The sequence below is a fragment of the Hyperoodon ampullatus genome (genome assembly GCF_949752795.1).
Source record: "Hyperoodon ampullatus genome assembly, chromosome: 8".
NCBI lineage: Eukaryota > Metazoa > Chordata > Mammalia > Artiodactyla > Ziphiidae > Hyperoodon > Hyperoodon ampullatus.
Genome location: NC_136921.1, coordinates 89,509,407 through 89,536,131, shown reverse-complemented (window position 1 = coordinate 89,536,131; position 26,725 = coordinate 89,509,407). Strand labels below are relative to the sequence as shown.

Below are 26,725 nucleotides of genomic sequence, written 5' to 3'. Positions count from 1 at the left end.
AATCTCTTTAATGTATGTCTTAATATTAAGAAAACTAGATTCTTGTAAATGCTTATGCATTGAATCTCTGGTAGTATCTTATTTTGGTTGAAGTATATGAAGAAAATCTGACCTCATACAAATACACATTTGGTAAAGAGTATCTTAAGAGACTTTTCAGATAATTTGGATATTTCTCTTTGCTATCACACCAAAACTGGGTAAGTGGTAGTTTCTTAAATACTACTTGCAATGTAGAATCTGAAATGCTATAAATAAGCATTTCTTATTCTGTTACACTAAAATCCATTGGTCTGTCTTGGACTCTGAATGGATCTTTCAACTATGCATTATTCTGTAACATCATGCATTGGTCATTTGGAAAATATTGGTTCAGTGAGTTATTTAGGTCTTTCAAACATTGAAACATTTCTGTAAATGATGAAAAAAATCACATTTGTTAGTATCATCATTAATTTCATCAGAAAACTCATCTAAGTAGTGGGAAGCTGTCGCGTTCAGGGTGGCAGATACAGAATTTCCAAAATTCTTTTTTTTTTTTTTTTTTTTGCGGTGTGCGGGCCTCTCACTGTTGTGGCCTCTCCCGTTGCGGAGCACAGGCCCTGGACGCGCAGGCTCAGCAGCCATGGCTCACGGACCCAGCCACTCCGCGGCATGTGGGATCCTCCCAGACCGGGGCATGAACCCGTGTCCCCTGCATTGGCAGGCGGACTCTCAACCACTGTGCCACCAGGGAAGCCCCAAAATTCTTATTTTCACTTGAAAGTTTAGATTTTATCACTCACTGTCAGTTATTTTCCTTGAGGTGACAGGCTCAGTTTGTTCATTTTTGAGAAAATGCCCAGTCTCAATAACCAGAATTTATGTTCGTTGTTCTTCCAAGAAAAAAAATGGTATTCCATGGAAAAAGCCGCCAGCTCAGCTTTCACCTCAAGCAATACTTCTCCTAAAGAAAACGATCCCCACAAGGATCCCAGATGTCTTTTACATCATCTGGTATGACTCTAACTCTTCCTCTTTTGGAGAGTTTTTCAAATGTGGAGGTGCACATCTCTAAATGTAATCCAGATTAGAAACAACAGAGGAAACAGAGTTAGGAAAAAACTGTCTAAATATGTGACCCACAGTAGCTAATTTAATATGCTGTTGTTCATTAAAAGCAGTACCACTGGTATAAAATAATGCATTAAATTCTATACTTAGTATCTGAAAGACTAGGCTCTTTTGAAACTGAAAACAACAGAGAAACACTGTTCAACTGATGATGTGATTTAATATTTCTGACACTGAAAAATGCAACCAGAGCATCCACTTTAAAAAATCTACAGCTGATCCTGCAGGAGGAGATATTTTAGGCAAGTTATTTTTTTTAACATCATACTTCTTATTTTAATGTCTTCCTTATTAATTCATGCATTTGAAAATAGTTTCATCTTGGAATTTTCCAGCAAGTTATGGTTTGAGTTTATGGGAAGAAAAATAATCAAACTTTAGGCTTACAAATGGTAGATATAACCAAATTCCCTTTTCCTTCTAACATTTTCTTGAAACTCATCAATACAGAGAGTTTTTATTCATCCATACATTTTCATGGCATTTTGCACTATTCCTCCCATAATAGTTGTTCTGGTCCTGCATATTAAGTTAAACCTCGATTCAACAATCTTTAGAATTGGAAACTGCAATTCATGAATCCCAAGCATCCTTTGTGTTTCAGGTGGCACCTGTTCTCTTCACACAACAAATGCTTTCAATTCAGTCTCATCCTTTAGTCAGCTATGTTGCTAAGATGCCTTCGTTGTCACACATTTTCTCTTTAACATGTTTTCAGTTCATATTTGCATACATTTTGGCCATCAAATGAGGAAACAATATTTAAGATGCACTGCTTCCTTGCACCTCTGGCCAGCCAATACTTTTTTAAAAACCATTAAAACATTTTTAAAAGTGGCCATTTTCTTTGTATTGATATTAAATCTATTCTGACCATATCATAAGAGCAGGAAGCTGGAGCCGTTCAGACAGGCATTTGTCTATGAGTCTGAAGAATTCAGCAAGGCTTGCAAATGTGCCATGACTTTGTGAGCTCGTTGCTTCAACATTTAGCACCTCCTTTGTTCCAAGCATTGTGTTAGGTGATAAGACTGATGCTAATGATGTGAGCAGTGTCAACATCACTACCACCACCTGGGCTTTGAGAGCTTTGAGAACTCTCTGTATTTTGGGTACTAAAGATACAGGTTTACATATATTCCATTCATTATCTCATCCCTATGAGGTAGTTTCTGTCATCATTCCAGTTTTACAGATGAAGAAACGGAGACTTCTCCTTAGATCCTGTAACTAGTAAGTGAAGCTGAGATTCTTTTACAGAGGAGACAAGCTCTTAACCACTTAACTATAGATAACACTGAACTTTAAATTGTTTTAAATCTTTATGGCAAGGGTGATTAGGCAGATTGAGGAGGAGAGCTTATAAACAACAGCTCTCTCTTTTTTTAATTTATTTTTTTTATTGAAGCATAGTTGATTTACAATGTTGTGTTAGTTTCAGGTGTACAGCATAGTGATTCAGTTATACATATACATATATATTTTTTTTCAGATTCTTTTATATGTTATTATAAAATATTGAGTATAGTTCCTTGAGATCCTTGTGCTACATAGTAGGTCCTTGTTGGTTATCTATTTTATGTATAGTAGTGTGCATATGTTCATCCCAACCTCCTAATTTATCCCTCCCCCACCACCCTCCCCTTTGGGAACGATAAGTTTGTTTTCTATGTCTGTGAGTCTGTTTCTGTTTCATAGATAAGTTCATTTGCATCATATTTTAGATTTCACATATAAGTGATATGATATGGTATTTGTTTTTCTCTTTCTGACTTCACTTAATATGATGATCTCCAGTTTCATCCATGTTGCAGCAAATGGCATTATTTCATTCTTTTTTATGGCTGAGTAATATTCCATTGTGTGTATATACCACAGCTTCTTGATCCATTCATCTGTCAATGGACATTTAGGTTGCTTCCATGTTTTGGCTATTGTAAGTAGAACAGCAGCTCTCTGTGTGCATTATTTCTGATAAAAAGACTATATGAGGTGTTCAGCAAAATTCCCTGTGGTTTGGGCATTAGGAGGCTTAGGAAGGCACATCCATAGGGGAAGGAGAGCAAGAGAGAGCTGGGATGGAGAGTGTAGAAGTCACCGGTTAGAGTCTCAGAAGGACCATGAGAGCAGGAAATAGCTTGGAAAGAGGGCATAGACATAAATTTCATGAATTCATTCCACCTTTGTAAGAAAATGTGATTGTTAGGATTAAAAATACATCACCCATCCACAACTTAATTATTATTAATTCAATAATATATATCTATTTGTTTAATAACTGGTCCTGTTGAAAATAGCATAGTGCCCTATTCTCTGGTGTTCACCAGTTTCACTAATGTCTGGAACATAGTAGATACTCAATAAAATATGTATTGAATGAAAATTATTTGAGAGTCTGTAATGTACACGTATGCATTGACCATTTCTGTACTTTTTTTTTTTTGCGGTACGCGGGCCTCTCACTGTTGTGGCCTCTCCCATTGCGGAGCACAGGCTCCGGATGCGCAGGCTCAGCGGCCATGGCTCACGGGCCCAGCCGCTCCACGGCATGTGGGATCTTCCCGGACCGGCGCACGAACCCGTGTCCCCTGCATCGGCAGGCGGACTCTCAACCACTGCACCACCAGGGAAGCCCTCTGTACTTTCTTTTAATGAATTTGTGGGCTATATGAAGTATTTACACTTTTTCAGATCACATGTCCAGAACCTCAAATTCTTTTAAAGATAAAATGCATCTTATTTATGTAGTTACTCACTGCATTGGCCATTCTGGAATCTCTGTTATAAATACAAGCCTTAGTTGATTGTTTACCCATGAGATTGGAATGGCTTTCCACCTTGTAAATTATGTTTGTCTGGAGAATTTTAATGGAAAGTTTAATTACCTGTTTCTAAAGACAGCTTAATTAGCTGCTCAAGAGACCCCTCTCTCAATTCATGTTTGGAGGATAGTTTTGTTGATTTGTTTTTAACTTTAAAAAAATAATAAAAGGAAAAGTCAATGCAAAAACAAAACCAGGCATGCTGCTCAGTAACTTTCCTTGAAGCCCTAGTAGGCATTTGATGAAGGAGCTGCATGTATCTAAGGAAGAGCATCATATCATTTTACCCACTACCCTCAAAATAATTAAAAAGGCTTTTAAAATGCCAGAAATTAATCACCAAGGCTGACCTCACTTCTCTGAATGTTGTAAACCATTTGTCAGGCTTAGCACTGAATTGGGGAAGGTCATTTTCAGCTGTGAATATTTCTGCTTGCTTATGGTCCTGGGTGTTTGGGTGTTTGCAGCCCGAGCCTTACCAAAGTAAGAGTCAGTTTCCTCACACTTCCAGTAATCTTATCTCCAGGTCCCAGGAAAGCAGGTGGAGTGACAGAGGAGTAGGTGTGAAGTCTGGAGGCCTGGGTTCCCACCACTGCTCCTTTGCTTAATGATTTCTGCCTCTGATCAAGTACCTTAACACCTTTGCACTGTCATTTTGAAAAACAGGAATGGGAGGATACAGTGAAATTGTGTATGTGACAAAGCAGTTTGTAGAATCTAAAACTCTGACTAAATAAGTGCTCCTGATTTGGAGGCAGTGAAAGAGTTGGGCCTGGGTGTTGTTTTTTTTTTTTTTTTTTAAACAAAACAAGCAGAAGAATACAGTAATTAAAGCTATTGTAAAGTAAGACTGGAACAGGATTATGAAGCCATTTACCTCACAGATTACTTCTTGCTGTGCACCATGGTGACAGAACCAGGCCTGCTGCTGGAATGGATTTTGTAAGACTCCCCCAGTCACCCAAACCTGCTTTCCTGAAACTAGATGATAATTTCCTGCTACTAGGCAGGGACATGCTAAACATAAAGATTAACTGTGACCCATCTTCCCAGAGCATCGATTTTACTCAGTAGTCATTGATCGAAAACATTTTTATTTTAAACATTTTATATGGGCACATTTAGGGGAGCTTGAAGAGCCACCCCTGGATCCCTGCACACCCCTGTTCACTGTTGGTTGCTATTGGGGACATTTTGGTAGAAAGGGTAGTAAAGCACTAGCTGAAGCTGGCCAGATAGCCTTTAAATAACTTTTTTTTTTTTTTTGCGGTGCGCGGGCCTCTCACTGTTGTGGCCTTTCCCGTTGCAGAGCACAGGCTCCGGACGTGCAGGCTCAGCGGCCATGGCTCACTGGCCCAGCCGCTCCGCGGCACGTGGGATCTTCCCGGACCGGGGCACAAACCCACGTCCCCTGCATCAGCAGGCGGACTCTCAACCACTGTGCCACCAGGGAAGCCCCCTTAAATAACTTTTGACCTTATCAACCGAAGATCTTCAATTGCTCCTTAAATTATCTCCCATTAACCTGTCCTTTGTGGAGGAGGAAAATGGCAAGGTAGATCCCTCTCAATACATTAAAATGTCACTGAAAGATAGATGTTAAATCATCCTTTAATCTTTCCTTCTTCCTTCTCACAGGAAGTTGATTGCAGTCTGACTTTCTGTGTCTTATTTTCTAATGTGCTAATCATTTGTGGGCCTGGTCTAGATGCCTCAAATCACTCATGAGATGTTAAGGTTCAAATGGAGCACAGTATATATATATATACATACACATACATACACACATATATGGAAGAATCTAATTATATATAGATTTCATATATATCATATGTATGTATGATATATATATATGAAAGAATCTAGTTATCTCTTCTACGAAAAAGAACATTCAAGTTAGGGGAATTTCAATTTCATTAGGAACCTTTGAACTAACAGGAATTTCATAAGATGAAATACTATGGACATGATATAAAGTTTATATTAGAAAAATGCCGAGATGCAAGCTATTTTTACTTTCTCAACATCATTATCTTAATGTAAAACATGCCATGTGGTAGTGTCATTACAAAGAAAAGACAGTATTTGGCAGTGAGGTGAACAGTTAACACATCTATGAATAATTCTCATGCTTATACTTCTTCTCAGGGAGATTATTTATGAAAGTTAAATCTGTTACCTTCAGGCCACTGTTGCCATTTTCAAACATTAAAAATAGGCTTTCAAAAGTATGTTTGAATTTCACAAGTACACTTTATACCATGAGCCCACGTTGCCATTTTCAAATATTAAAAATAGGCTTTCAAATGTATGGTTGAACTTCACAAATACACTTTATACCATGAGCCCACGTTTATTTTTATTGAGGCTTAAAATGAATATTAAAATAAATTACATTTGGAATATTCTTATCAAATTACACATACAGGAAACAGCTTTTATAACTTAAGTTTTAAGAAATTCGGTAACAGGTCCTTTTTAAAATAACCATATCACATAGACTTCATCTTATCCTAATCAGTTGAAGTCAGTGGTGGAATGAGAAAACTGAAAATACAGTGCCTGGCTTTTATTCTGATTCACTGGCTTGCTTTTGTTAAATTGGTGATTGTGAAATGTTCACTGAACTGCAATAACTTGAAATAACCTCTAATGGCAGTTTAAAATCTGAAAATACTCCTAATGTCAATCTGAGTCTGCTTTTTAATATGTATATGTATGTATATGTGTATACATATACCTACATATGTATATTACAATGAAAAGCTCTCTGAAGAAGTGAAAACATCTATGATCTCAGAGTTTTGCACTGGATTTAAAGTCTCTAATTGTTGATATAGTGTTAGAGCTTCTCTAATTTCATCTCCTCTATTGTTACAGAACAATAAAAGTGTTTCTTTAAGTCATGCAATAGGTATCAAAATTTGGGGTAAAACAAAAACCAAAAGGTAATGACATATTTCCCTAATGAGCCCTCAACTTCACTTAGGGGGGAAAATTGAGAAAAAGTTCCTGTGGGGGCCAGTTTTCAGCTTTTCATTTGGAAGAACTGGGAAAGAACATTATGATCATCATCATACAACCATCGCTGCGAATGGCCAAATACTGGAGCGTGTTAGACTAGAATACTTTACTCTTATTATGTAATTTTATATATAATTACATGTATATATTAACTTGTTAGATGATTCAGGGCAGGAAAACATCTGCCATTTATTTTATTTTATCTTCCCAAAGCACCTATTATATAAATTGTTATCAATACACCAGGGCTACAATCTAGCATCCATTAAGAACTTGTAAATGAAAAAATAAGACTGTGTCCTATGAGTTAACCTTAAGATCACCACCTGAGATATTTGGACAGAGATATGCAAAATCATCATAAAGAGACACCTGGAAAAAGGAGACTCAAAGAGCTCAGAGCTGCTTATGCCCATCTAAGCACTGACTGAAAATGAAGGTGCCTCTCACTAAATGGGCACTGAGCATTCTAGTCCTGTGGCAGGGCCATCCTAATTGTAGAGGACTCAAAGGATGTCTTAATTCTATGCATTAAATATTCAGTTCATCTAACACACTCCACTTGTCTGATTCCATTCTCATCTGCTTCCTAATTATTTTTTGTTTCCAGTGTAGATATGCTGCCCAAAAAAGGGCATGTTGGTCACCCACTTTATGATAATTATATCTCATATCTTAGTATAAACTAGACAGCCATCATTCTGCTTTTACTTACCAGTTTCATGAGCTTGGTATTATAATATCATTCTCTCCCCTTGAGAAATAGACATGATCTCCTTGCTGACAAATTAAGTTTCTGAGCCTGCAAAACTGAGTCCCACACAAAAGCCTGTAGTAAATTAGCCAGAGCTACCTTGAAGGGACTCACTCATAGCCAAGCTGGCCTTTCCTACTTAGACACACTCACATCTTCACATTCCTATGTGCTAAATGAGTGTGAACCTTCCTTTTTTGTTTTGAATTTCTGTTAAAAATATAAAGAAGACCATGGAGTTCATTTAGTCCAGCTGGGCCTTACAAAAAGTTCAGTGACTTCGTTGGTATCTGTCAGAACCAGGCTTGGTAACCAGGCTGTGTGCCACTCTGCCGCCTCCTCTCTGGGCCTGGTGTGCAAAACACTTCCTCAAACTGGTGCTTGGAGAAGTTGGTCATTTCTCTTGTTTCTTGAAAGGGTAAGGAATGCGGGGCTGTGCTTTTTTGTTCGCATTGTGTTTTCAAATGTTTTCTGTTTATAATTATTGCATGTAAGTCAGGGAACATGTTAGAGTGTACAGAGTTTGGTAGTGTGACTGTTAATATAGAGTAATTTAAATTTATTATACACTGAAGTGAATGCATTGATGTGCCTTATTGTTATCTGTTTAGAGAGACATTACATTAAGGCTAGGGCAGCTATGTAATGAAGACTGAGTTAGGAATTATGATGTGACTGATGCCAGGAGCATAAAAACTTAGAGCCCTAGCCAGATTTAAGAGTTTCCTATGCAACATAAAGTTATTTATCCCAATGTTAACTTAAGGAATTTATAGAGTTCTGTATAGAAATCTCTAATGTTTGACTTAAAATGCATTTGAACATTTTGAGGAGGTGATGAATCTGGAAGATGCTATAAATTAAATATAAGCAGTACTGAATTGGCTAGTGATCTGAGAGGTATTAGAATATAAATGATCCAGAAACTTATTCAAATGATAGCCTTTCAAAATTGCATGATAACTACAGGTAATATGAGGGGCAGGAGAGTCTAGAGGAAAGACACAGAATTTGAAGTCACGTAGACCTGGGTTCAACTCCTATTCTCACCACGTATTAGTTAGGTGACCTTAATCTCTCTGAGCTTCTGTTTCTTTTATCTATAAAGTGACACCTGCCCTACTGTTTTTTTTTTGTTGTTTTTTTGTTTTTTGCGGTACGCGGGCCTCTCAGTGCTGTGGCATCTCCCGTTGTGGAGCACAGGCTCAGCGGCCATGGCTCACGGGCCCAGCCGCTCCGCGGCATGTGGGATCTTCCCGGACCGGGGCACGAACCCATGACCCCTGCATCGGCAGGCAGACTCTCAACCACTGCGCCACCAGGGAAGCCCTGCCCTATTGTTTTAACAACTAAACGACATCATACATGTATAGCATTTACTAGTATAGTGCCATGTAGTTGTCAGTTAATAAATGTAAGCTGACATATTGTTGTTAAGTACCTTGAATATATTCTACTTTTGGCTCTAATGGTGAGAAACTAGGTTACAAATGATAATTCAGGGGACAAATGTATGAATAATCTGTGTATCTAGAGTGAGCTGAATTTGCTTGGATCTACAGATTTTGATCGTGGAAGAGCTGTGTTTATATCTCAATTTTAACATTTTATAGAAATTGCAGGATTTGCTAAACCTGAACCAGTGACTCAGATCACCCAGTAGTAAGTAAATCCAGCTACTCTTCTTCTCCCGGAGCATCAGGGCCATGCCAGCTCTAACAATCCTTTATGGTGCTTTCTGGATGGAATGTTGATTTAGCTTAGTTAACTGGGGCTTGAGATCATGAGTCTGTGATGTCATCATGATGTTACAAAGGAGGTGGATGTTTGCCTGAGGTTCTTCAGCAGTTAGTTGTGATTTTGGTGTTTCCATAAGAAGTGTTTGGTGTTTCCATCCTTCTACTCAGTTCTTCCAGCTATAAAATGAGGATAGTATATGCCTCATAGACATTTTTCTGTGGAATTAATGGGATTCTGTATGTAAAGTGCTTAGCTGGGTGCTTAGAGCATAAGTGCTTAATAATCAATGAACGATAGGCATAATTAACAGATGCTGTATCTATCTAAGTAGACAGATATGGCCAGAAAAAATATAAGGAAGTGTGGTATACATTTGTCTGGAAGGTCAGAACTTTGATACTGGTTCTGAATTCGAGAGTTAGCAGTTCTGACTTGAGAGCTCCTCAGAATTAATGCAGAAATGCAGCTGCAGTTATGGAAGGCGTAATAGTGAGCAAACCCCCAGCCACCTGAGGGGAGCTAAGAAGTTCTTCATCCTAAACCATTGTTTCCGGTCTCCTTAGTGCCCTAGATAGTTGCCCAAGTTGTAATTATTCCAGTATTTCTTGCTTACGCAGAAAAATTACTCAGGAAAGACAGTATGACTCTGCAGAGTCTGCAGTAGACCTGGCCTCTCAGTGACAAAATGTTCACTTTTACTCAGCCATGAATTTTCTGGATAAATCTACCTTGAGTATTTTTATGCTTTGGTTGAATTTTCGTTACTACAGCTGAAGGACTGGGGTGATCTATATAATAAAGGACCTTGATCAGAAATACTCAGGAAAAAAAAGTTAGTTGGGTTACATGGGTGATTGTTTTCTTTAACTTAGTAACTTTAACATTGTTAAATGTTGTGGAGAAAAAAATTACTGTTAAATTTGCCTTCAGAATCTGTTTTTTTCTGGGCCAACTGAGAATCGGATAAACTTCACTTTAGGTTATTTGTGACTAAAGAGTTGGCTGGCCTTTATATTTTTAGTCATCATGTGACAAACTAAGTCTAAGCTGAAGAGTAATTTAGGTTAGGCAAGGAAAGTTCTTTCCATCCTATTTCTTCTGGGGAAAAAAATTTTTTTTTCTCATGCTAATCACTTTAGGATATAAATTTGTGGAAATGAAACATCTGTAGATGTAAATATTAACTTTTGCCTTCTATTTTCTTAGAAATGTTTTTAAAAGAATAAACCGTTTTAAAAGTTGGAACTATATACTCAAAATATTTGGGGGTGTTTAGAAAATCAGTCATTCAGTATCATCAATATCTAGCATGGTTTAAGGACCACTTCATGCCCTGATTAAATAAGAATCTGCATTGGGCCCATAACCCCTGTAGATTATGAAATCTGAGATAAAATCTTTGCAATTATCTAAGCAAATAGACGGAATTCATTTCAATATAGAGTTTTAGATTCTTTAAATACAGTGTAACCTTAGAATCATAATGGGTTAAACTTAATTACTATAACATGAGGAAACAGATGGGAGGTGTTTAAGGAACCAATATGAGAAAACTTAAGCTTATATAGCACCTTAGTAAAAAAGTATTGTATAGGTATTGCTCTTAAATGGAGCTGGATTTGAGTCTCTTGCCCTGCACCCGCCTTTCTACATCAGCAAAAATACCTAAGGTCCAACAAGCACAGTTACATTACATCTGGGACCTGTGAACATGAGGAATTATTCCCAACCGGCTTGCACTGTGACCTGGCCTGAAGCTCTTTGAATGAAGAATGTTGAGACTAAGAATGAAACTAGTGGTTGGACCTATTTAAGCATAGATCCACAACAAAACTACTCACGGTAGGAAGTCAGAACTGACCACCCCAGGGTGTTGGCAGCATTATGTGCATGCTTCTTGCTCTCCATGAAAATAGAATGATAACTAGTTAAACTCCTTTTCTTTTTCATCAAAATACTTATCAGCTTTTGCTCATCTTTAATAAAATGGGGTTTTAGTTAACTCACCTCAGTCCATATGCACAAAGGTGGATTACAGATCAGCCTTTCATAATTTACCTGGCAGTGGTGCATTCTTTTTAAAACCTACTTGTTGTATGTGTTAATTTTCCTTTACTTTTAATAGGTTAAAAAAAATCCATTTTGTAACGATGCATGACTCATTCAGTGTTCATTGTCTTCCCACTAATTTTTTTTTTTTTTTTTTTTTTTTTTTTTGCCTTGAGCCAGCAAGAAAATCTTACATGAGAGGAGGGAGAAACAGACAGTGAGTTGAGGAATACAGTACTTAAATACTGTTGCTTGATTTTCATTGGTTATCTCCTTTCTTAACGGTGACCAGTCTAATCCAGCCTTCCTTGTCAAATCCCTCCCCTCCCCCATCCACTGCCAGGGGCTTCACAGGGTGTCAGTTGCTAGAAACTGACTGCAGGCAGTATGTAGGCATCTTTCATTCAGAATGGACATTAATATATTGACTAGAAAAGAAAGCTTTTAGAAATGTGTCATTTGTCAAAATTGCATGGCTTTTTAAAAAGGATAGAGAAATGCTGAATGTTTTGTATGTTAGCATCGACTCTATTTCTGTTCAGACTCTTAAGTTTTCAGAAGCTTAAATATAGAGCCCTTTAAAAAAAAAAAAAGGAAGAAAGAAGAATTTTTCTGGTTAGTCGACCTCTTTTTAAGAAGTGCTTCATCATCCTCCTCCACCTCTCCGTGATGTTTCTCTGCAGCTCTCTGTAGGGTAGGGTTCTGTGCTGGCTGGCAGAATGCTCATTTGTTAGCTGAATAGAGTTCATCGACAGACATAGATCAATATAGGTTTTCTTTATTTCCTGTGAATTTCAAAATGCCATCCAAAGAGTCTTGGTCGGGTAGGAAAACTAATAGAGCTACAGTTCACAAATCAAAACAAGAGGGCCGTCAGCAAGATTTATTGATAGCAGCCTTGGGAATGAAACTGGGTTCTCAAAAGTCGTCTGTGACAATCTGGCAACCTCTGAAACTCTTTGCTTATTCGCAGTTGACATCACTTGTTAGAAGAGCAACTCTGAAAGAAAATGAGCAAATTCCAAAATATGAAAAGGTTCACAATTTCAAGGTAAGAATATTTATTTTTAACCTTTTGTTATAAGAAAGGAAATGCACGTTACTTGAAATATACAATATTAAAGTGTGTCTTTTTAAAACTAGGAAGACTGGACTAAAATGTTCTTGCTATTCGGGGAATGAAGATGTTTTAAGCAAGATTTTTTTTAAGGAGTAGCTTAATAAAGGTGATAGAATCCAACCCCATTTTCTCTGATGCTGATTTAGTATTCTGTTTGATCAGTGTGTACTGAGTGGTAAAAGTCTTGACTGATATTTAAAAGATCTCATCTAATAATGATTTTGGTGTTATATTTATTTGTGATGCAAATACGTCTAACTACCTTCGTGGGATATTTTATGAGAGGATTAGATCTTATCTCCTTCCGTTTCTGGTAAAAAGCTTTGGCTGTAAGAGGCATGTGCTGTTGCATCTGGATTGAGCAGATGGTGTGCATTTCCCATAGTTTCTGTCTTTTCTCCTCTGCTAATGAATTGACCATGATGAAAGGAGGATGGCTACCATGGGACCGTTATGCTGCTGACATTAGCAGCTTCTCTTCACTTTTTGAGTATTTTCTTTCACTCTGTGTGTGTGTGTGTAGTTTTTAATTATTGTGTTACTGTGTTTTACCAACTATACTTTAATCATTTTTCATCAAGATGTGTGTGTATGTTGATTCAAGCTGTGTGTAGATCTTGCCTGTATTTATAGCATGATATAAGACCCTGAAGTTCAGTCCTTTGCAACCTAATTCAGAGAACATACAATGTGAGGTTGTGCATAAGGAGACCCAGTTACACTTCATGGGTAGATGCACTAGCATTTCTATAGTAACTTCCCAATAGTTATACAACTTTATGATGAAGTTCCTGAGACATGAATATTGTTAGTGTAGACAAAATGGCATTAGTTTTGATGTTAGCGGGTATCTGTTTTCAAAAGATGATAAAGCTGGAAACCCTGATCTTCCTTTTATTTATTAATTTATTCAACATTTATTCAGCAGATAGAATGCACCAGGCTCTGTAGTAAGACATTTCATTCCAAATTTGCAATTTATCCTGATTTTTAACACTAGCATTAATTTTACTCAAATGCTAAATACCCAGCCCCCAATATGCTCTGCTTTTTCCATAGTGAAAAAGATTTTTATGAACTTCAGATTATTTGAGGATAAAGGATACATTCCAAAATGTATGGGCTGTGTAAAGATTGCTAATATTTCAAGGTAAACCAAACAGAGTTTTCTTTTTCCTCTCTAAACATATTATTAAAGACCTGATCTTTCAACCAGCATCTTTGATGTAAAATGAAATTGAGACCATTCAGTGTGTGCATCCAGTCTCAACCACCTCTTCCATTTATGAACCTAAACAGTCCATGCAGGTACTAGTCCTCAGTGTCTTCTTGCATGATATACAACCTGGTCTAACAGGATTTTTATCAGGAAAATGACCCCAAATACATCCTTTTGCAAATACCAAGTTATGTGCATGTTCGGTCTCAAAAATAGCCATTTAGGTTCCTAAGCAGGAAACTATGCAAACTTTTTAGAAATGGCTGAGATTTTAAAATATATCCCTCTCGTATGTTAAGCAGGAACAGATTGACCTATTAGGGATGCCATTTTAGTGCTAAGTTCATTGTACATGCTTTCTGTCAATATTGATAAAAAGCAAAGGGTAGAGCTGTTCAAGGATTTGCATAAACAAACACATTCTCTAATTTTTTTTGGTTGTGTCTTCCAGTAATTTCTCAATTTTAATTTAACACATGGCTTTCATGAGCAAATTTTTGTATAACCAGAAAGTACTGACTATGGGACCAATTGTGACTCATAGCTTGATACCCACGCTGTTTTAAAGATACTTGTTTTATATTTTTTAAAGAGGCATGTTAAACAGTAGAAGCCTGCTTCCTTCTCTGGAGCTAAAAAATTAAAACGAGCTTGGGCTCACTGTTTTAAAAAAAAGTAAAATATTTATGCTCAGGAAGAGCTCATGTTGGACAGTGAATTGCATTACATATTTTTTTTAGAGTTGCTAATAAGGTCAAAAGTCTTTGACTCTCAAAAGGATTTGACTCCTTCCATTGAAATTACTCTTTGTTTCTTAAAAACTGTTTCTGTGGGGTGGCATTATAAAAAAGAGAAGGAGGGGTCATACTTGACTTCCGGGCACATCCCTAAAAGAATTCAGACTCTGTGGCAGGAGCAGTGCTCTCCCACACAAATGCTCACTTAGAAGGTCACTGCCTGTGATATGTAAGTATGTCCAGTTCAGAGATTTATTGTAGGAAAAATCTGGAGCATTTACAAAATGGTAATTGTTCACGTGGCCTTGCCATTGACTATTTTCTATGTTGGTGAAAGTGTACTCTGCCTAACCACCAACCCACTCACCAAACTCATTTCAATATGGTTTTCTTTTTTGCCTCTTGAACTGCCTTGTTATATAACGTTGCTCTGTGGTGTCGAACAGCTGTCAAGTCTCATTTCAGAAGGTGAAACCATGAGTGTCATATACCTTTGGTGAAAGCATTCACCAAGGTGAAATCCACCCCCCCCAAAAAAAAATCAACTGGGCCTTACTGCAGACTCCAGGCAGGTGTTTGTTTTTTGTTGTTTTTGTTTGTTTTTAATAGAAGGAGAAAAAAAACCCAGGAAGTCTTCCCATTTTGCTGTGTTATATAACACAGTCTTTTTTTTTCCCCAATTGTTACTTACAAGGATTTGATAAAGCATCTATCACAAAAAAGATAGTTGTTTCTCTCAGGGAGGTCATCATTTTAAAAATAAATGTACCACGTCCTTTAAAAATGATTACCCTATAAGTTGTCAATGTAACTTAGAGAGAAAGTAATTTTAACTGTCTCCTGGATCAACCTCTCATTTTAAGAACTGCCCCATCCTAACACAACAGAGAGAGTGAGTGAGCACACAAGTACTAATTTCTTAAACCAACTTAAAAACTAAACCAACTTAAAAACTAAGCAAAACAAGACCACCTCTGCCATTAAAAGTCAGACACAGGCACCCCACCAACAGTGATTGCATCCTACATCTGAGACTCTCCAGATAGGATGATAACTAAGACCCAGCCCTTGCCCTGAGGAACTTGCTTGCTATTTGTATGACCTTGGGCAGACTGCTTCATCTCTCTGAACCTCTGGTTCTGCATCAGAAAAATTGAATTCCTGGTATGTGTAGGTACTTGGTACCCACTGTTCTTGTTATTACAAATTACCCCTAAGTGGGCATTTTTTCTGAATCCACGTCAAGACTGTTTCTTGCCCAGTAGCAGAGAGCATGATGCAGTTGAGAACCCTGGCGTGACTGTGGTGCTAAAGAAAGCTCTTGCTTCTTTCTTAGCTCCCAGGCACAGTTAGATGTTATGTAAGAGCAGTGCATTTTCACGCACCACAGGATACAGTGAAATCCTCTGTATTTCTTTCACTCCCTTCAAATCATTCAGTGTTCCATTTGGTATGTTTAATTCCAACAGCTCTATAAAACAAAATCAAGATTACATATAATATAATAATAACAGAAACCTGGCTACTTAGGCAAATTAAATAATTAAAAGAAGACATGAATTATAGACACTTTATTTTTTTCTTTTTTCTTTTATATTGGAGTATAGTTGATTAACAACAGCGTTGTATTAGTTTCAGGTGTACAGCAAAGTGATTCAGTTATATTGCATACATATATTTTACATGTATCTATTCTTTTTCAAATTCTTTTCCCATTTAGGTTATTACAGAGTATTGAGCAGAGTTCCCTGTGCTATACAGTCGGTCCTTGTTGGTTATCTGTTTTAAATACAGCAGTGTACATGTCAATCCCAAACTGCCAATCTGTCCCTCCCCAACACCCCACACCCGTAAACATAAGTTCGTTCTCCAAGTCTGTGAGTCTGTTTCTGTCTTGCAAATAAGTTCATTTGTATCATTTTTTTAGATTCCACATATTAATATCACATGATATTTGTCTTTTTCTGTCTGACTTACTTCACTTAGTATGATAATCTCCAGGTCCATCCATGCTGCTGCAAATGGCATTATTTCATTCTTTTTAATGGCTGAGTAATATTCCATTGTATATATGTACCACATCTTCTTTATCCATTCATCTGTTGATGGACATTTAGGTTGCTTCCATGTCTTGGCTATTGTAAACAGTGCTGCAGTGAGCATTGGGGTGCATGTATCCTTTCAAACCACGTTTTTCTCCAGATATATGCCCAGGAGAGTAGGGTTGTAGGATTATATGGTAGTTCTATTTTTAGTTTTTTAAGGAACCTCCATACTGGTCTCCATAGTGGCTATACCAATGTAAATTCCCATCAACAGTGTAGGAGGGTTCCCTTTTCTCCACACCCTATCCAGCACTTATTGTTAGACTTTTTGATGATGGCCATTCTGAATGGTGTGAGGTGGTATCTCACTGTAGGTTTGATTTGCATTTCTCCAATAATTAGTGATGTTGAGCATCTCTTCATGTGTCTCTTGGCCATCTGTATGTCTTCACTGGAGAAATGTCTATTTAGGTCTTCTGCCCATTTTTTTGATTGGGTTGTTTGTTTTTTTGATATTGAGCTGCATGAGCTGTTTTTAAATTTTGGAGATTAATCCCTTGTCGGTCACATCATTTGCAAATATTTTCTCCCATTCTGTAGGTTGTCTTTTTGTTTTATGGTTTCCTTTACTGTGCAAAATCTTTTGAGTTTCATTAGGTCCCATTTGTTTATTTTTGTTTTTATTTCCATTACTCTATGAGACAGATCAAAAAAGATATTGCTGCGATTTATGTCAGGGACTGTTCTGCCTGTATTTTCCTCTAAGTGTTTTATAGTATCTGGTCTTAAATTTACATCTTTAATCCATTTTGAGTTTATTTTTGTGCATGTGTATGGTGTTGAAGAATGTTCTAATTTCATCTTCTCACATGTAGCTGTCCAGTTATCCCAGCACCATTTATTGAGAGACTGTCTTTTCTCCATTGTATAATCTTGCCGCTTTTGTTGAAGATTAATTACCTATAGGGGCATGGGTTTATGTTTGGGCTTTCTGTCCTGTTCCATTGAGCTATATTTCTGTTTTTGTGCCAGTACCATACTCTTTTGATGACTGTAGCTTTGAAGTATAGTCCGAAGTCAGGGAGCCTGATTCCTCCAGCTTTGTTTTTCTTTCTCAAGATTGCTTTAGCTATTCGGGGTCTTCTGTGTTTCCATACAAATTTTAAAGTTTTTGGGTCTAGATCTGTGAAAAATGCCATTGGTAATTTGATAGGGATTGCATTGAATCTGTAGATTGCCTTGGGTAATATACTTATTTTGATAATGTTGATTCTTCCAATCCAAGAACATGGTATATCTTTCCATCTGTTTGTGTCATCTTCAATTTCTTTCATCAATGTCTTACAGTTTTTGGAGTTACAGATCTTTTGCCTCCCAAGGTAGATTTATTCCTTGATATTCTTTGTGATGCGATGGTAAATGGGATTGTTTATTTCTCTTTTGATCTTTTGTTGTTAGTGTATAGAAGTGAAATAGATTTCTGTGTATTTATTTTGTATCCTGCAACTTTAGTGAATTCATTGATGAGCCTAAGTAGCTTTCTGGTAGCATCTTTAGGATTTTCTATGTATAGTATCATGTCGTCTGCAAACAGTGACAGTTTTCCAATTTGGATTCCCTTTCTTTTTCTTCTCTGATTGCTGTGGCTAGGACTTCCAAAACTATGTTGAGTAATAGTGGCGAGAGTGGACATCCTTGTTTTGTTCCTGATCTTAGAGGAAATGCTTTCAGTTTTTCACCATTGAGAATGATGTTAGCTGTAGGTTTGTCATATGTGGCCTTTATTATGTTGAGGTATGTTCCCTCTCTGCCCATTTTCTGGAGAGTTTTTATCACAAATATGTGTTGAATTTTGTCAAAAGCTATTTCTGCATCTATTGAGGTGATCATATGGTTTTTATTCTGCAGTTTGTTGATGTGGTGTATCACACTGATTGATTTGCAGATATTGAAAATCCTTGCATCCCTAGGATAAATCCCAGTTGATCATGGTGTATGATCCTTCTAATGTGTTGTTGGATTCAGTTTGCTAGTATTTTGTTGAGGATTTTTATGTCTATCTTCATCAGTTAGTGGCCTGTAATTTTCTTTTTTTGTGGTATCTTTGTCTGGTTTTGGTATCAGGGTGATGGTGGCCTCATATCATAGAATGAGTTTGTGAGTATTCCTTCCTCTGCAATTTTTTGGGAAGAGTTTGAGAAGGATAGGTGTTAATTGTTCTCTAAATGTTTGATAGAATTCACCTGTGAAGCTATCTGGTCCTGAACTTTTGTTTGTTGGGAGTTTTTAAATCACGGTTTCAATTTCAGTACTTGCAATTAGTCTATTCATATTTTCTATTTCTTCCTGGTTCAGTCTTGGGAGATTGTACCTTTCTAAGAATTTGTTCATTTCTTCCAGGTTGTCCATTTTATTTGCATATAGTTGCTCCTAGTAGTCTCTTATGATCCTTTGTATTTCTGTGGTGGCTGTTGTAACTTCTCCTTTTTCATTTCTAATTTTATTGATTTGATCCCTCTCCCTTTTTTTCTTGATGAGTCTGGCTAAAGGTTTATCAATTTTGTTTATCTTTTCAAGGAACCAAAGGAGTTTCATTGACCTTTTCTGTTGTTTTGTTCATTTCAATTTCATTTATTTATGATTTCCTTTCTTCTACTAACTTTAGGTTTTGTTTGTTCTTCTTTCTCTGGTTGCTTTAGGTGTAAGGTTAGATTGTTTATTTGAGATTTTTCTTGTTTCCTGAGGTGAGATTGTATTGCTATAATATTACTTATATAAACTATTTATATAAAAATATTACATATATAAACTTCCCTCTTAGAACTGCTTTTGCTGCATCCCATAGGTTTTGTATTGTCGTGCTTTCGTTTTCATTTGTCTCTAGGTATTTTTTGATTTCCTCTTTGATTTCTTCAGTGATCCATTGGTTGTTTAGTAGCACATTGTTTAGCCTGCACATGTTTGTGTTTTTTACAATTTTTTTCTTGTAGTTGATTTCTAATCTCATAGTGTTGTGATCAGAAAAGATGCTTGATATGATTTCAATTTTCTTAAATTTACCAAGGCTCGCTTTGTGGCCCAGTATGTAATCAGTCCTGGAGAATGTTCCATGTGCACTTGAGAAGAATGTGTATTCTGCTGCTTTTGGATAGAATGCATTATAAATATCAATTAAGTCCATCTGGTCTAATGTGTCATTTAAGGCCTGTGTTTCCTTATTGATATTCTGTCTGGATGATCTGTCCATTGATGAAAGTGGGGTGAAGTCCCCCACTATTATTGTGTTACTGTTGATTTCTCCTTTTATGGTTGTTAGTATTTACCTTATATATTGAGGTGCTCCTATGTTGGTGCATATATATTTACAATTGTTATATCTTCTTGGATTGGTCCCTTGATCTTTATGTAGCGTCCTTGTCTCTTGTAACATTCTTTATTTTAAAGTCGATTTTGTCTGATATGAGAATTGCTACTCCAGCTTTCTTTTGATTTCCATTTGCATGGAATAGCTTTTTCCATCCCCTTACTTTCAGTCTGTATGTGTCCCTAGATCTGAAATGGTTCTCTTATAGACAGCATATATACGGGTCTTGTTTCTGTATCCATTCAGCCAATCTATGTCTTTTGGTTGGAGCATTTAATACATTTACGTTTAAGGTAATTATTGATATGTGTGTTCCTCGTGCCGTTTTCTTAATCGTTTGGTATTTGTTTTTCTTCCCTTACTCTTTTGTTCTCTTTTGTGATTTGATGACTAACTTTAGTGTTGTGTTTGTATTCCTTTTTCTTTTTTGTGTATCTATTGTAGATTTTTGGTTTGCGGTTACCATGAGATTTTGATACAGTATAAAAACAAGATTGTTTTAAGTTGTTGGTCTTTTAATTTCAAATGCATTTCCAATATACTGCATTTGTGCTCTCCTCTTCTCTCAGTTGGTCATTTTGATGTCACATCTGTGTACAGATGATTTTCTGCCATTATTATATGTTTGCCTTTACCTGTGAGCTTTTCCATTTTAATTTTTTGTTTCTAGTTGTGGCCTTTTCTTTTCTGCCTAGAGAAGTTAAGTTCCTTTAGCGTTTCTTGCAAAGCTGGTCTGGTCATGCTGAATTCTGTTAGCTTTGGCTTGTCTGTAAAGATTTCTCTGTCGAATCTGAATGAGAGACTTGCTTGCTAGATTATTCTTGGTTGTAGATTCTTCTCTTTCATCACTTTAAATATATTGTGCCACTCCCTTCTGGCCTGCAGAGTTTCTACTGAAAAATCAGCTGATAACCTTATGGGAGTTCCCTTGTACATGATTTGTTGTTTTTCCCTTGTTTCTTTTAATATTTTTTTGTTGTCTTTAATTTTTGTCAGTTTGATTACTGTGTGTATCTGTGTGTTCCTCCTTGGGTTTATTCTGCCTGGGACTCTTTGCAGTTTCTGGACTTGGGTGACTGTTTCCTTTCCCATGATAGGGAAGTTTTCAGCTATTATCTCTTCAAAATTTTTCTCAGGTCATCTCTCTCTCTCTTCTCCTTCTGGGACCCCTATACTGCAAATGTTGGTGCATTTAATGTTGTCTCAGAGGTCTCTTAGACTGTCCTCATTTCTTTTCATTCTTTTTTTCTTTTCTGTTCAGTGGCAGTGATTTCCACGATTCTGTCTTCCAGCTCACTTATCTGTTCTTCTCCCTCAGTTATTCCGCTATTGATTTCTTCTAGTGTATTTTTCATTTCAGTTACTGTATTGTTCATCTCTGTTCTTTATTTCTTCTGGGTCTTTGTTAAACTTTTCTTATATCTTCTTGATCTGTGCCTCCATTCTTTTTCTGAGATCTTGGATCATCTTTACTATCATTACTCTGAATTCTTTTTCAGGTAGATTGCCTATCTCCACTTCATTTAGTTGGTGTTCTGGGGTTTTATCTTGTTCCTTCATCTGGGACATATTCCCTTACCATCTCATTTTGTCTAACTTTCTGTGATTGTGGTTTCTGTTCCGCAGGCTGCAGTGTTGTAGTTCTTCTTGCTCTGCTGTCTGCCCCCTGGTGGATGAGGCTAAGAGGCTTGTGCAGGCTTCCTGGTGGGAGGGACTGGTACCTGCCCACTAGTGGGTGGAGCTGGGTCTTGTCCCTTTGGTGAGCAGGGCTGGGTCACGGGGTGTGTTTATCAGGCAGCTGTTTACTCAGGAAGACTTTAAGCAGCCTGTCTGCTTATGGGTGGGGCTGTGTTCCTGCCCTGTTTGTTGGTTATTTGGCCTGAGGCATCCCAGCACTGGAGCTTACAGGCTGTTGGCGTGGGGGCCAGGTCTTGGTGAGAAAATGGCAGCCTCCAAGAAGGCTCACACCAATGAGTACTCCCCAGAACTGCCACCATCAGTGTCCTTGTCCCTTCAGTGAGCCACAGTCAGCACCCCGCCTCCGCAGGAGACCCTCCAATACTAGCAGGTAAGTCTGGCCCAGTCTCTTATGAGGTTACCGCTTTTTCTCCTGGGTCCTGGTGTGCACAAGACCCTGTGTATACCCTCCAAGAGTGGAGTTTCTGTGTACCCCAGTCCTGTGGCATCACACACTGCTGGCCTTCAATGCCAGATTCTCTGGGGTCTCCTCCTCCCATTGCCAGACCCCCAGGCTGGGGAGCCTGATACAGGCCTCAGAACTTTCACTCCTGTGGGAGAACTTATGTGGTACAATTATTTTCCAGTTTGTGGTTCGCCCACCCAGCCTGTGTGAGATTTGTTTTTATCATGGTGTGCCCCTCCTACCTTCTCCTTGTGGCTTCTTCTTTGTCTTTGAATGTAGAGTATCTTTTTTGATAGGTTCCAGCATTTTTTGGTCAGTGGTTATTCAGCAGTTAGTTGTGATTTTGGTGTTTACATAAGAAGGGGTGAGCTCACGTCCTTCTACTCAGCCATCTTGTCTCCTCTTTTTTTTTTCTTTTCCTTCATGCTGAGTCTAGTGTCACTTGCTCATTGGGGGTGGCATGCAGAGGCTTTGCATGCTTCACTTCAGACCAGAGTTCCTCGGGCAAAAAGGCCGCTGAAGAATTATAGATACTTTAAAATATGAGTTTAGTTCTTTTCTAAGGTAGTCTTGAAGTGGTGACTGGTTGAATTTAGAGTTTCAGACACTTGCATTCTACACAGAAATGAAAGATGTGACATATTAATAGATTTAATGTTGCCAAGATAATAGGTAAGCAATGAATCCTGAAATATTAATTGATAATGTAATTAAATTAACTCTATAACACGAACCTTATATTATTTTAAAAATTACTGATTCAGGACTTGGGATATAGTGGTAATAGTTAACCTGTCAATCCTGGCCACCAGACCAGATGTTCTACTATTTGATAAACTGAAGGTTAGAAATGGCAAGCACTCCTGTGGAAAGTGGTGCTTCCTTTCCTTCGAAGGACACAGACAAATCTGAGCCCTATGGTCTTCATTTGATTCACATTTGAGAAAAAAATACAAGATGAAACAACAAAAACAGATTTAGTATAAAATGTGGAGTTAAAACTACATGATCTATAAGTTCTCTAACAGCTCTTAAATTCTCTGATTAAATTATATTGAGAAGTATTAGATTTGTTAATGTAATTATTCTCTTTTCCATTGTTAAAAAAATATTCTTTCATATATAGTTTAACTAGTTATATTAACAGTCAGTGAAATGTCATATTCCAGGACCATTATCTACCATGTCCTTTGTATTGTTTTCACCAACCATCATAACACCACCTCCTGCCATCTTTTCTCCCTTTGTTCTTCCTTCCCTTGTCCCCATATCTAGTAAAATGACTTGTAGATGCTCAAGAAGCATCCATTGAATCATTAAATAAATGAGCACACAGTGTGAGATGGGGGACCTTTGTTGTGGTGGTGGTAGTAGTTGTTATTTTGAAACTACTTTCATGCAGCAGGAAATTTTGACACAACAATAGATTTTTCTAATGACCTTAAAACCTATATTGTTACAAAATTTTTTAAGTCAAATTCACGTGAGTTTTTCAAATGAAAATAAAACCCAAAATATCATGTTATATTTGACTGGAGAATCTGTGTTCACATTTTAAGTTCTCAGAAATTTGAATATTGTTTTGAATTAATAGTAATTTAAAAGAAGTTAAATGCAGCATGACAAAATGGAAATGGTAAACCTGGAATGTCTCATAATTAGCCTTCAGCAATAATGTCACTCACCATTGCTTCTCCCGTGGATGTGAACATGGAGTGTCCAACAAACATTTTAAAAGAATACATAATGTTTTTCTCCAAGTAGGAGGTTAAACTGAATTATATTATAAATTTCTGTATTATACATGGATATGAATATGTATACACACACAGAGAGTTCCTGATTCTTAATGTGGGTCCATTGCAAGGGAAGATAAAAATAAAGATCAGAGCATAGTGGGGGTGGTTCTCTCTGTCTAGGGCAGTCAAACTTGTAGAGGGTGATGGAGAGAAACTAAGAGATTAGACAAGATCATCTGTAAAGTCCCTGTAGGCGCTGTGTTTCTGTTGCTATCCAGTACAGTACTTACCAGATGATATGGAAGCCAAAAATGAACACATATTGCTCCACTTTTTACTTCTGCTGCTGCTCGTGGTGAGTAGGACCACAGAGACTCATCATGCACTTCCATCCAGGCCTGTACACTGCACCCCAGCACTGTGGCCCTCTCGACCTCAGTCCTGTCTATCCTTCTTGTGTTTTGTAATGCTGGCTGGGGAACTGGTTATGACACCTTGAGTGTAGATCTAGATCATTAAGGTCATTGGGTTACTGCCTAACATTAATACTCCAAAATGAAACATTTTACAAGGTTTTTGTTGGTTTGCACATAGTTGCTTATACTTCTTCATAACCACTTTATGGAGCTAGAGAACTTTAAATATTGTACTTAACTCAAGAGAAACTCATCATTTCATGGACTAGAAGAATATTGCTAAAATGTCCATACTACCCAAAGTGATCTACATAGTCAATGCAATGCCTATCAAAATCCCAATGACATTCTTTACAGAAATAGAAAAAGACACCCTAAAATTCATGTGGAACCACAAAATATCCTAAATAACCAAAACAATCTTGAGCAAGAACAACAAAACTGAAGGCACCACACTTAATAATTTCAAAATATATTGCAAAGCTCCAATAATCAAAACAGTATGGTACTGGCATAAAAACAGACTTGTAGACCAATGGAATGAACTAGAAACCCCAGAAATAAATCTATACATCTGCGGTCAACTGAATTTCAACAAGGGTTCCAAGAACACTAAATAGGGAAAGGATAGTCTGTTCAATAAATGATGTTAGGAAAACTGAATATCCACATGCAAAAGAATGAAATTGGCCCCTATCTCACAGCATTTATAAAAACCAACACAAAACAGAATATCCACATGCAAAAGAATGAAATTGGCCCCTGTGTCACAGCATTTATAAAAACCAGCTCAAAGGGCTTCCCTGGTGGCGCGGTGGTTGAGAGTCCGCCTGCCGATGCAGGGGATGCAGGTTCGTGCCCCGGTCCGGGAGGATCCCGCATGCCACGTAGTGGCTGGGCCATGGCCGCTGAGCCTGCGCGTCCGGAGCCTGTGCTCCGCAACGGGAGAGGCCACAACAGTGAGAGGCCCACGTACTGCAAAAAAAAAAAAAAAAAAAAAAAAAAAAAAACCAGCTCAAAACAGATTAAAGACTTAAATATAAGCCCTGAAACCAAAAAACTAGTAGATGAAAGCATAGGGGAAGAAAACGTTCTTGACTGTGGTCTGGGCAATGATTATTTAGATATGGCACCAAAGCATAGGCAGCAAAAGAAAAAATAGACAGGTAGGATTACATCAAGCTAAAAACTTCTGCACAGTAAAGGAGACAGTCAGCAGAGTGAACAGGCAACCTATGGAATAAGAGAAAATATTTGCAAATCATATATCTGATAAGGGGTTAATATCCAAAATATATAGGGAAGTCATACAACTCAACAGCAAAAAAACCAAAAACAAAAAACTTGATTTAAAAATGAGCAAAGGACCTGAATAGACCTTTCTCAAAAGAAGATATACAAATGGCCAACAGCTGTATGAAGAGGTGTTCAGCATCACTGATCATCAGGGGAATGCAAATCAAACCACAGTGAGATATCATCTCACACGTTAGAATGGCTGTTTGTCAAAAAGACAAAAGATAACTGGTGTAGGCAAGGATGTGGAGAAAAGGGAATTCTTGTACACTGTTGATGGGAATGTAAATTGGTACAGCCATTATGGAAAACATTATGGAGCCTCCTCAAAAAGTTAAAACTTTATTATGATCCAGCAATGGGTGGCCCTTTCACTCTGTTGGTTATTTCCTTTGCTGTGCAGAAGATTGATTGTTAGATGTAGTCTCACTTGCCTATTTTTGCTTTTGTTGCTTTCAAATTTGGAGAGAGATTTGGAAGTTTTTCTTACTTGGTGACTGTTAGTGGAACTTATTAGGTGTTCTATTTCTTTTATAGAATTAAGAAACAAAAAATATTAGTAATTTAACATTTGGGGAGAGATTTGCAAGTTTGTTTTCACTAGGAGACTGTTAGTGGAACATACTAGGTGTACCATGTCCTTTATGAAATTAAAAACCAAACAATTTTAAAAATAAAATCTGAGGCCAGCCTTTAAGATGTTAGGGTTGCCACTTTTAAACACCTTAAGGAGGAGCCTGGCACTCTCTCTCACCAGCACCTATCCTAGTTCTTATTTTCAACCAGTATCCTAATTTGAGACCCTCTGGTAGACAACTGCATCTAATGTGGTATTGATGATTTCCATCATGTATGTATATCCTGCTGATTTAATGTTTGGTTTCTCTAAAATTTATCCCAAAGTAGAGAATTGGCCTGGCATGTGACTCCTGACACAATAACAAGCTAAGGATGTGCATAAATCCTTAGGAAGAACACACAATTTTAAAAAGTCACCTCCTCCAGAATTCTGTTCTCTTAATACTTTAGTTTTTGTCCACACAGTAATCTAACCTTCAAGGATTTGGGACATGTTAGTACTTTAAAGGCAACTTTTTATAGTCATTTGTATCATATATCCATTCCCCACCCCCAGATTTAACTG

At 37.4% G+C, this 26,725-nt stretch overlaps 1 protein-coding gene across 1 annotated transcript in view; it reads left to right on the top strand.

Moving 5' to 3' along the window:
• Window positions 1-26,725, top strand: part of CHN1 (chimerin 1) — a gene marked incomplete at both ends in the record, with an annotated part of 196,456 nt that overhangs the window by 132,888 nt on the left and 36,843 nt on the right. The window contains one exon of the mRNA XM_079710705.1: window positions 12,476-12,553. Coding sequence (XP_079566831.1) covers window positions 12,476-12,553 — 78 coding nt within the window. The remainder of the gene's footprint in view (window positions 1-12,475; window positions 12,554-26,725) is intronic.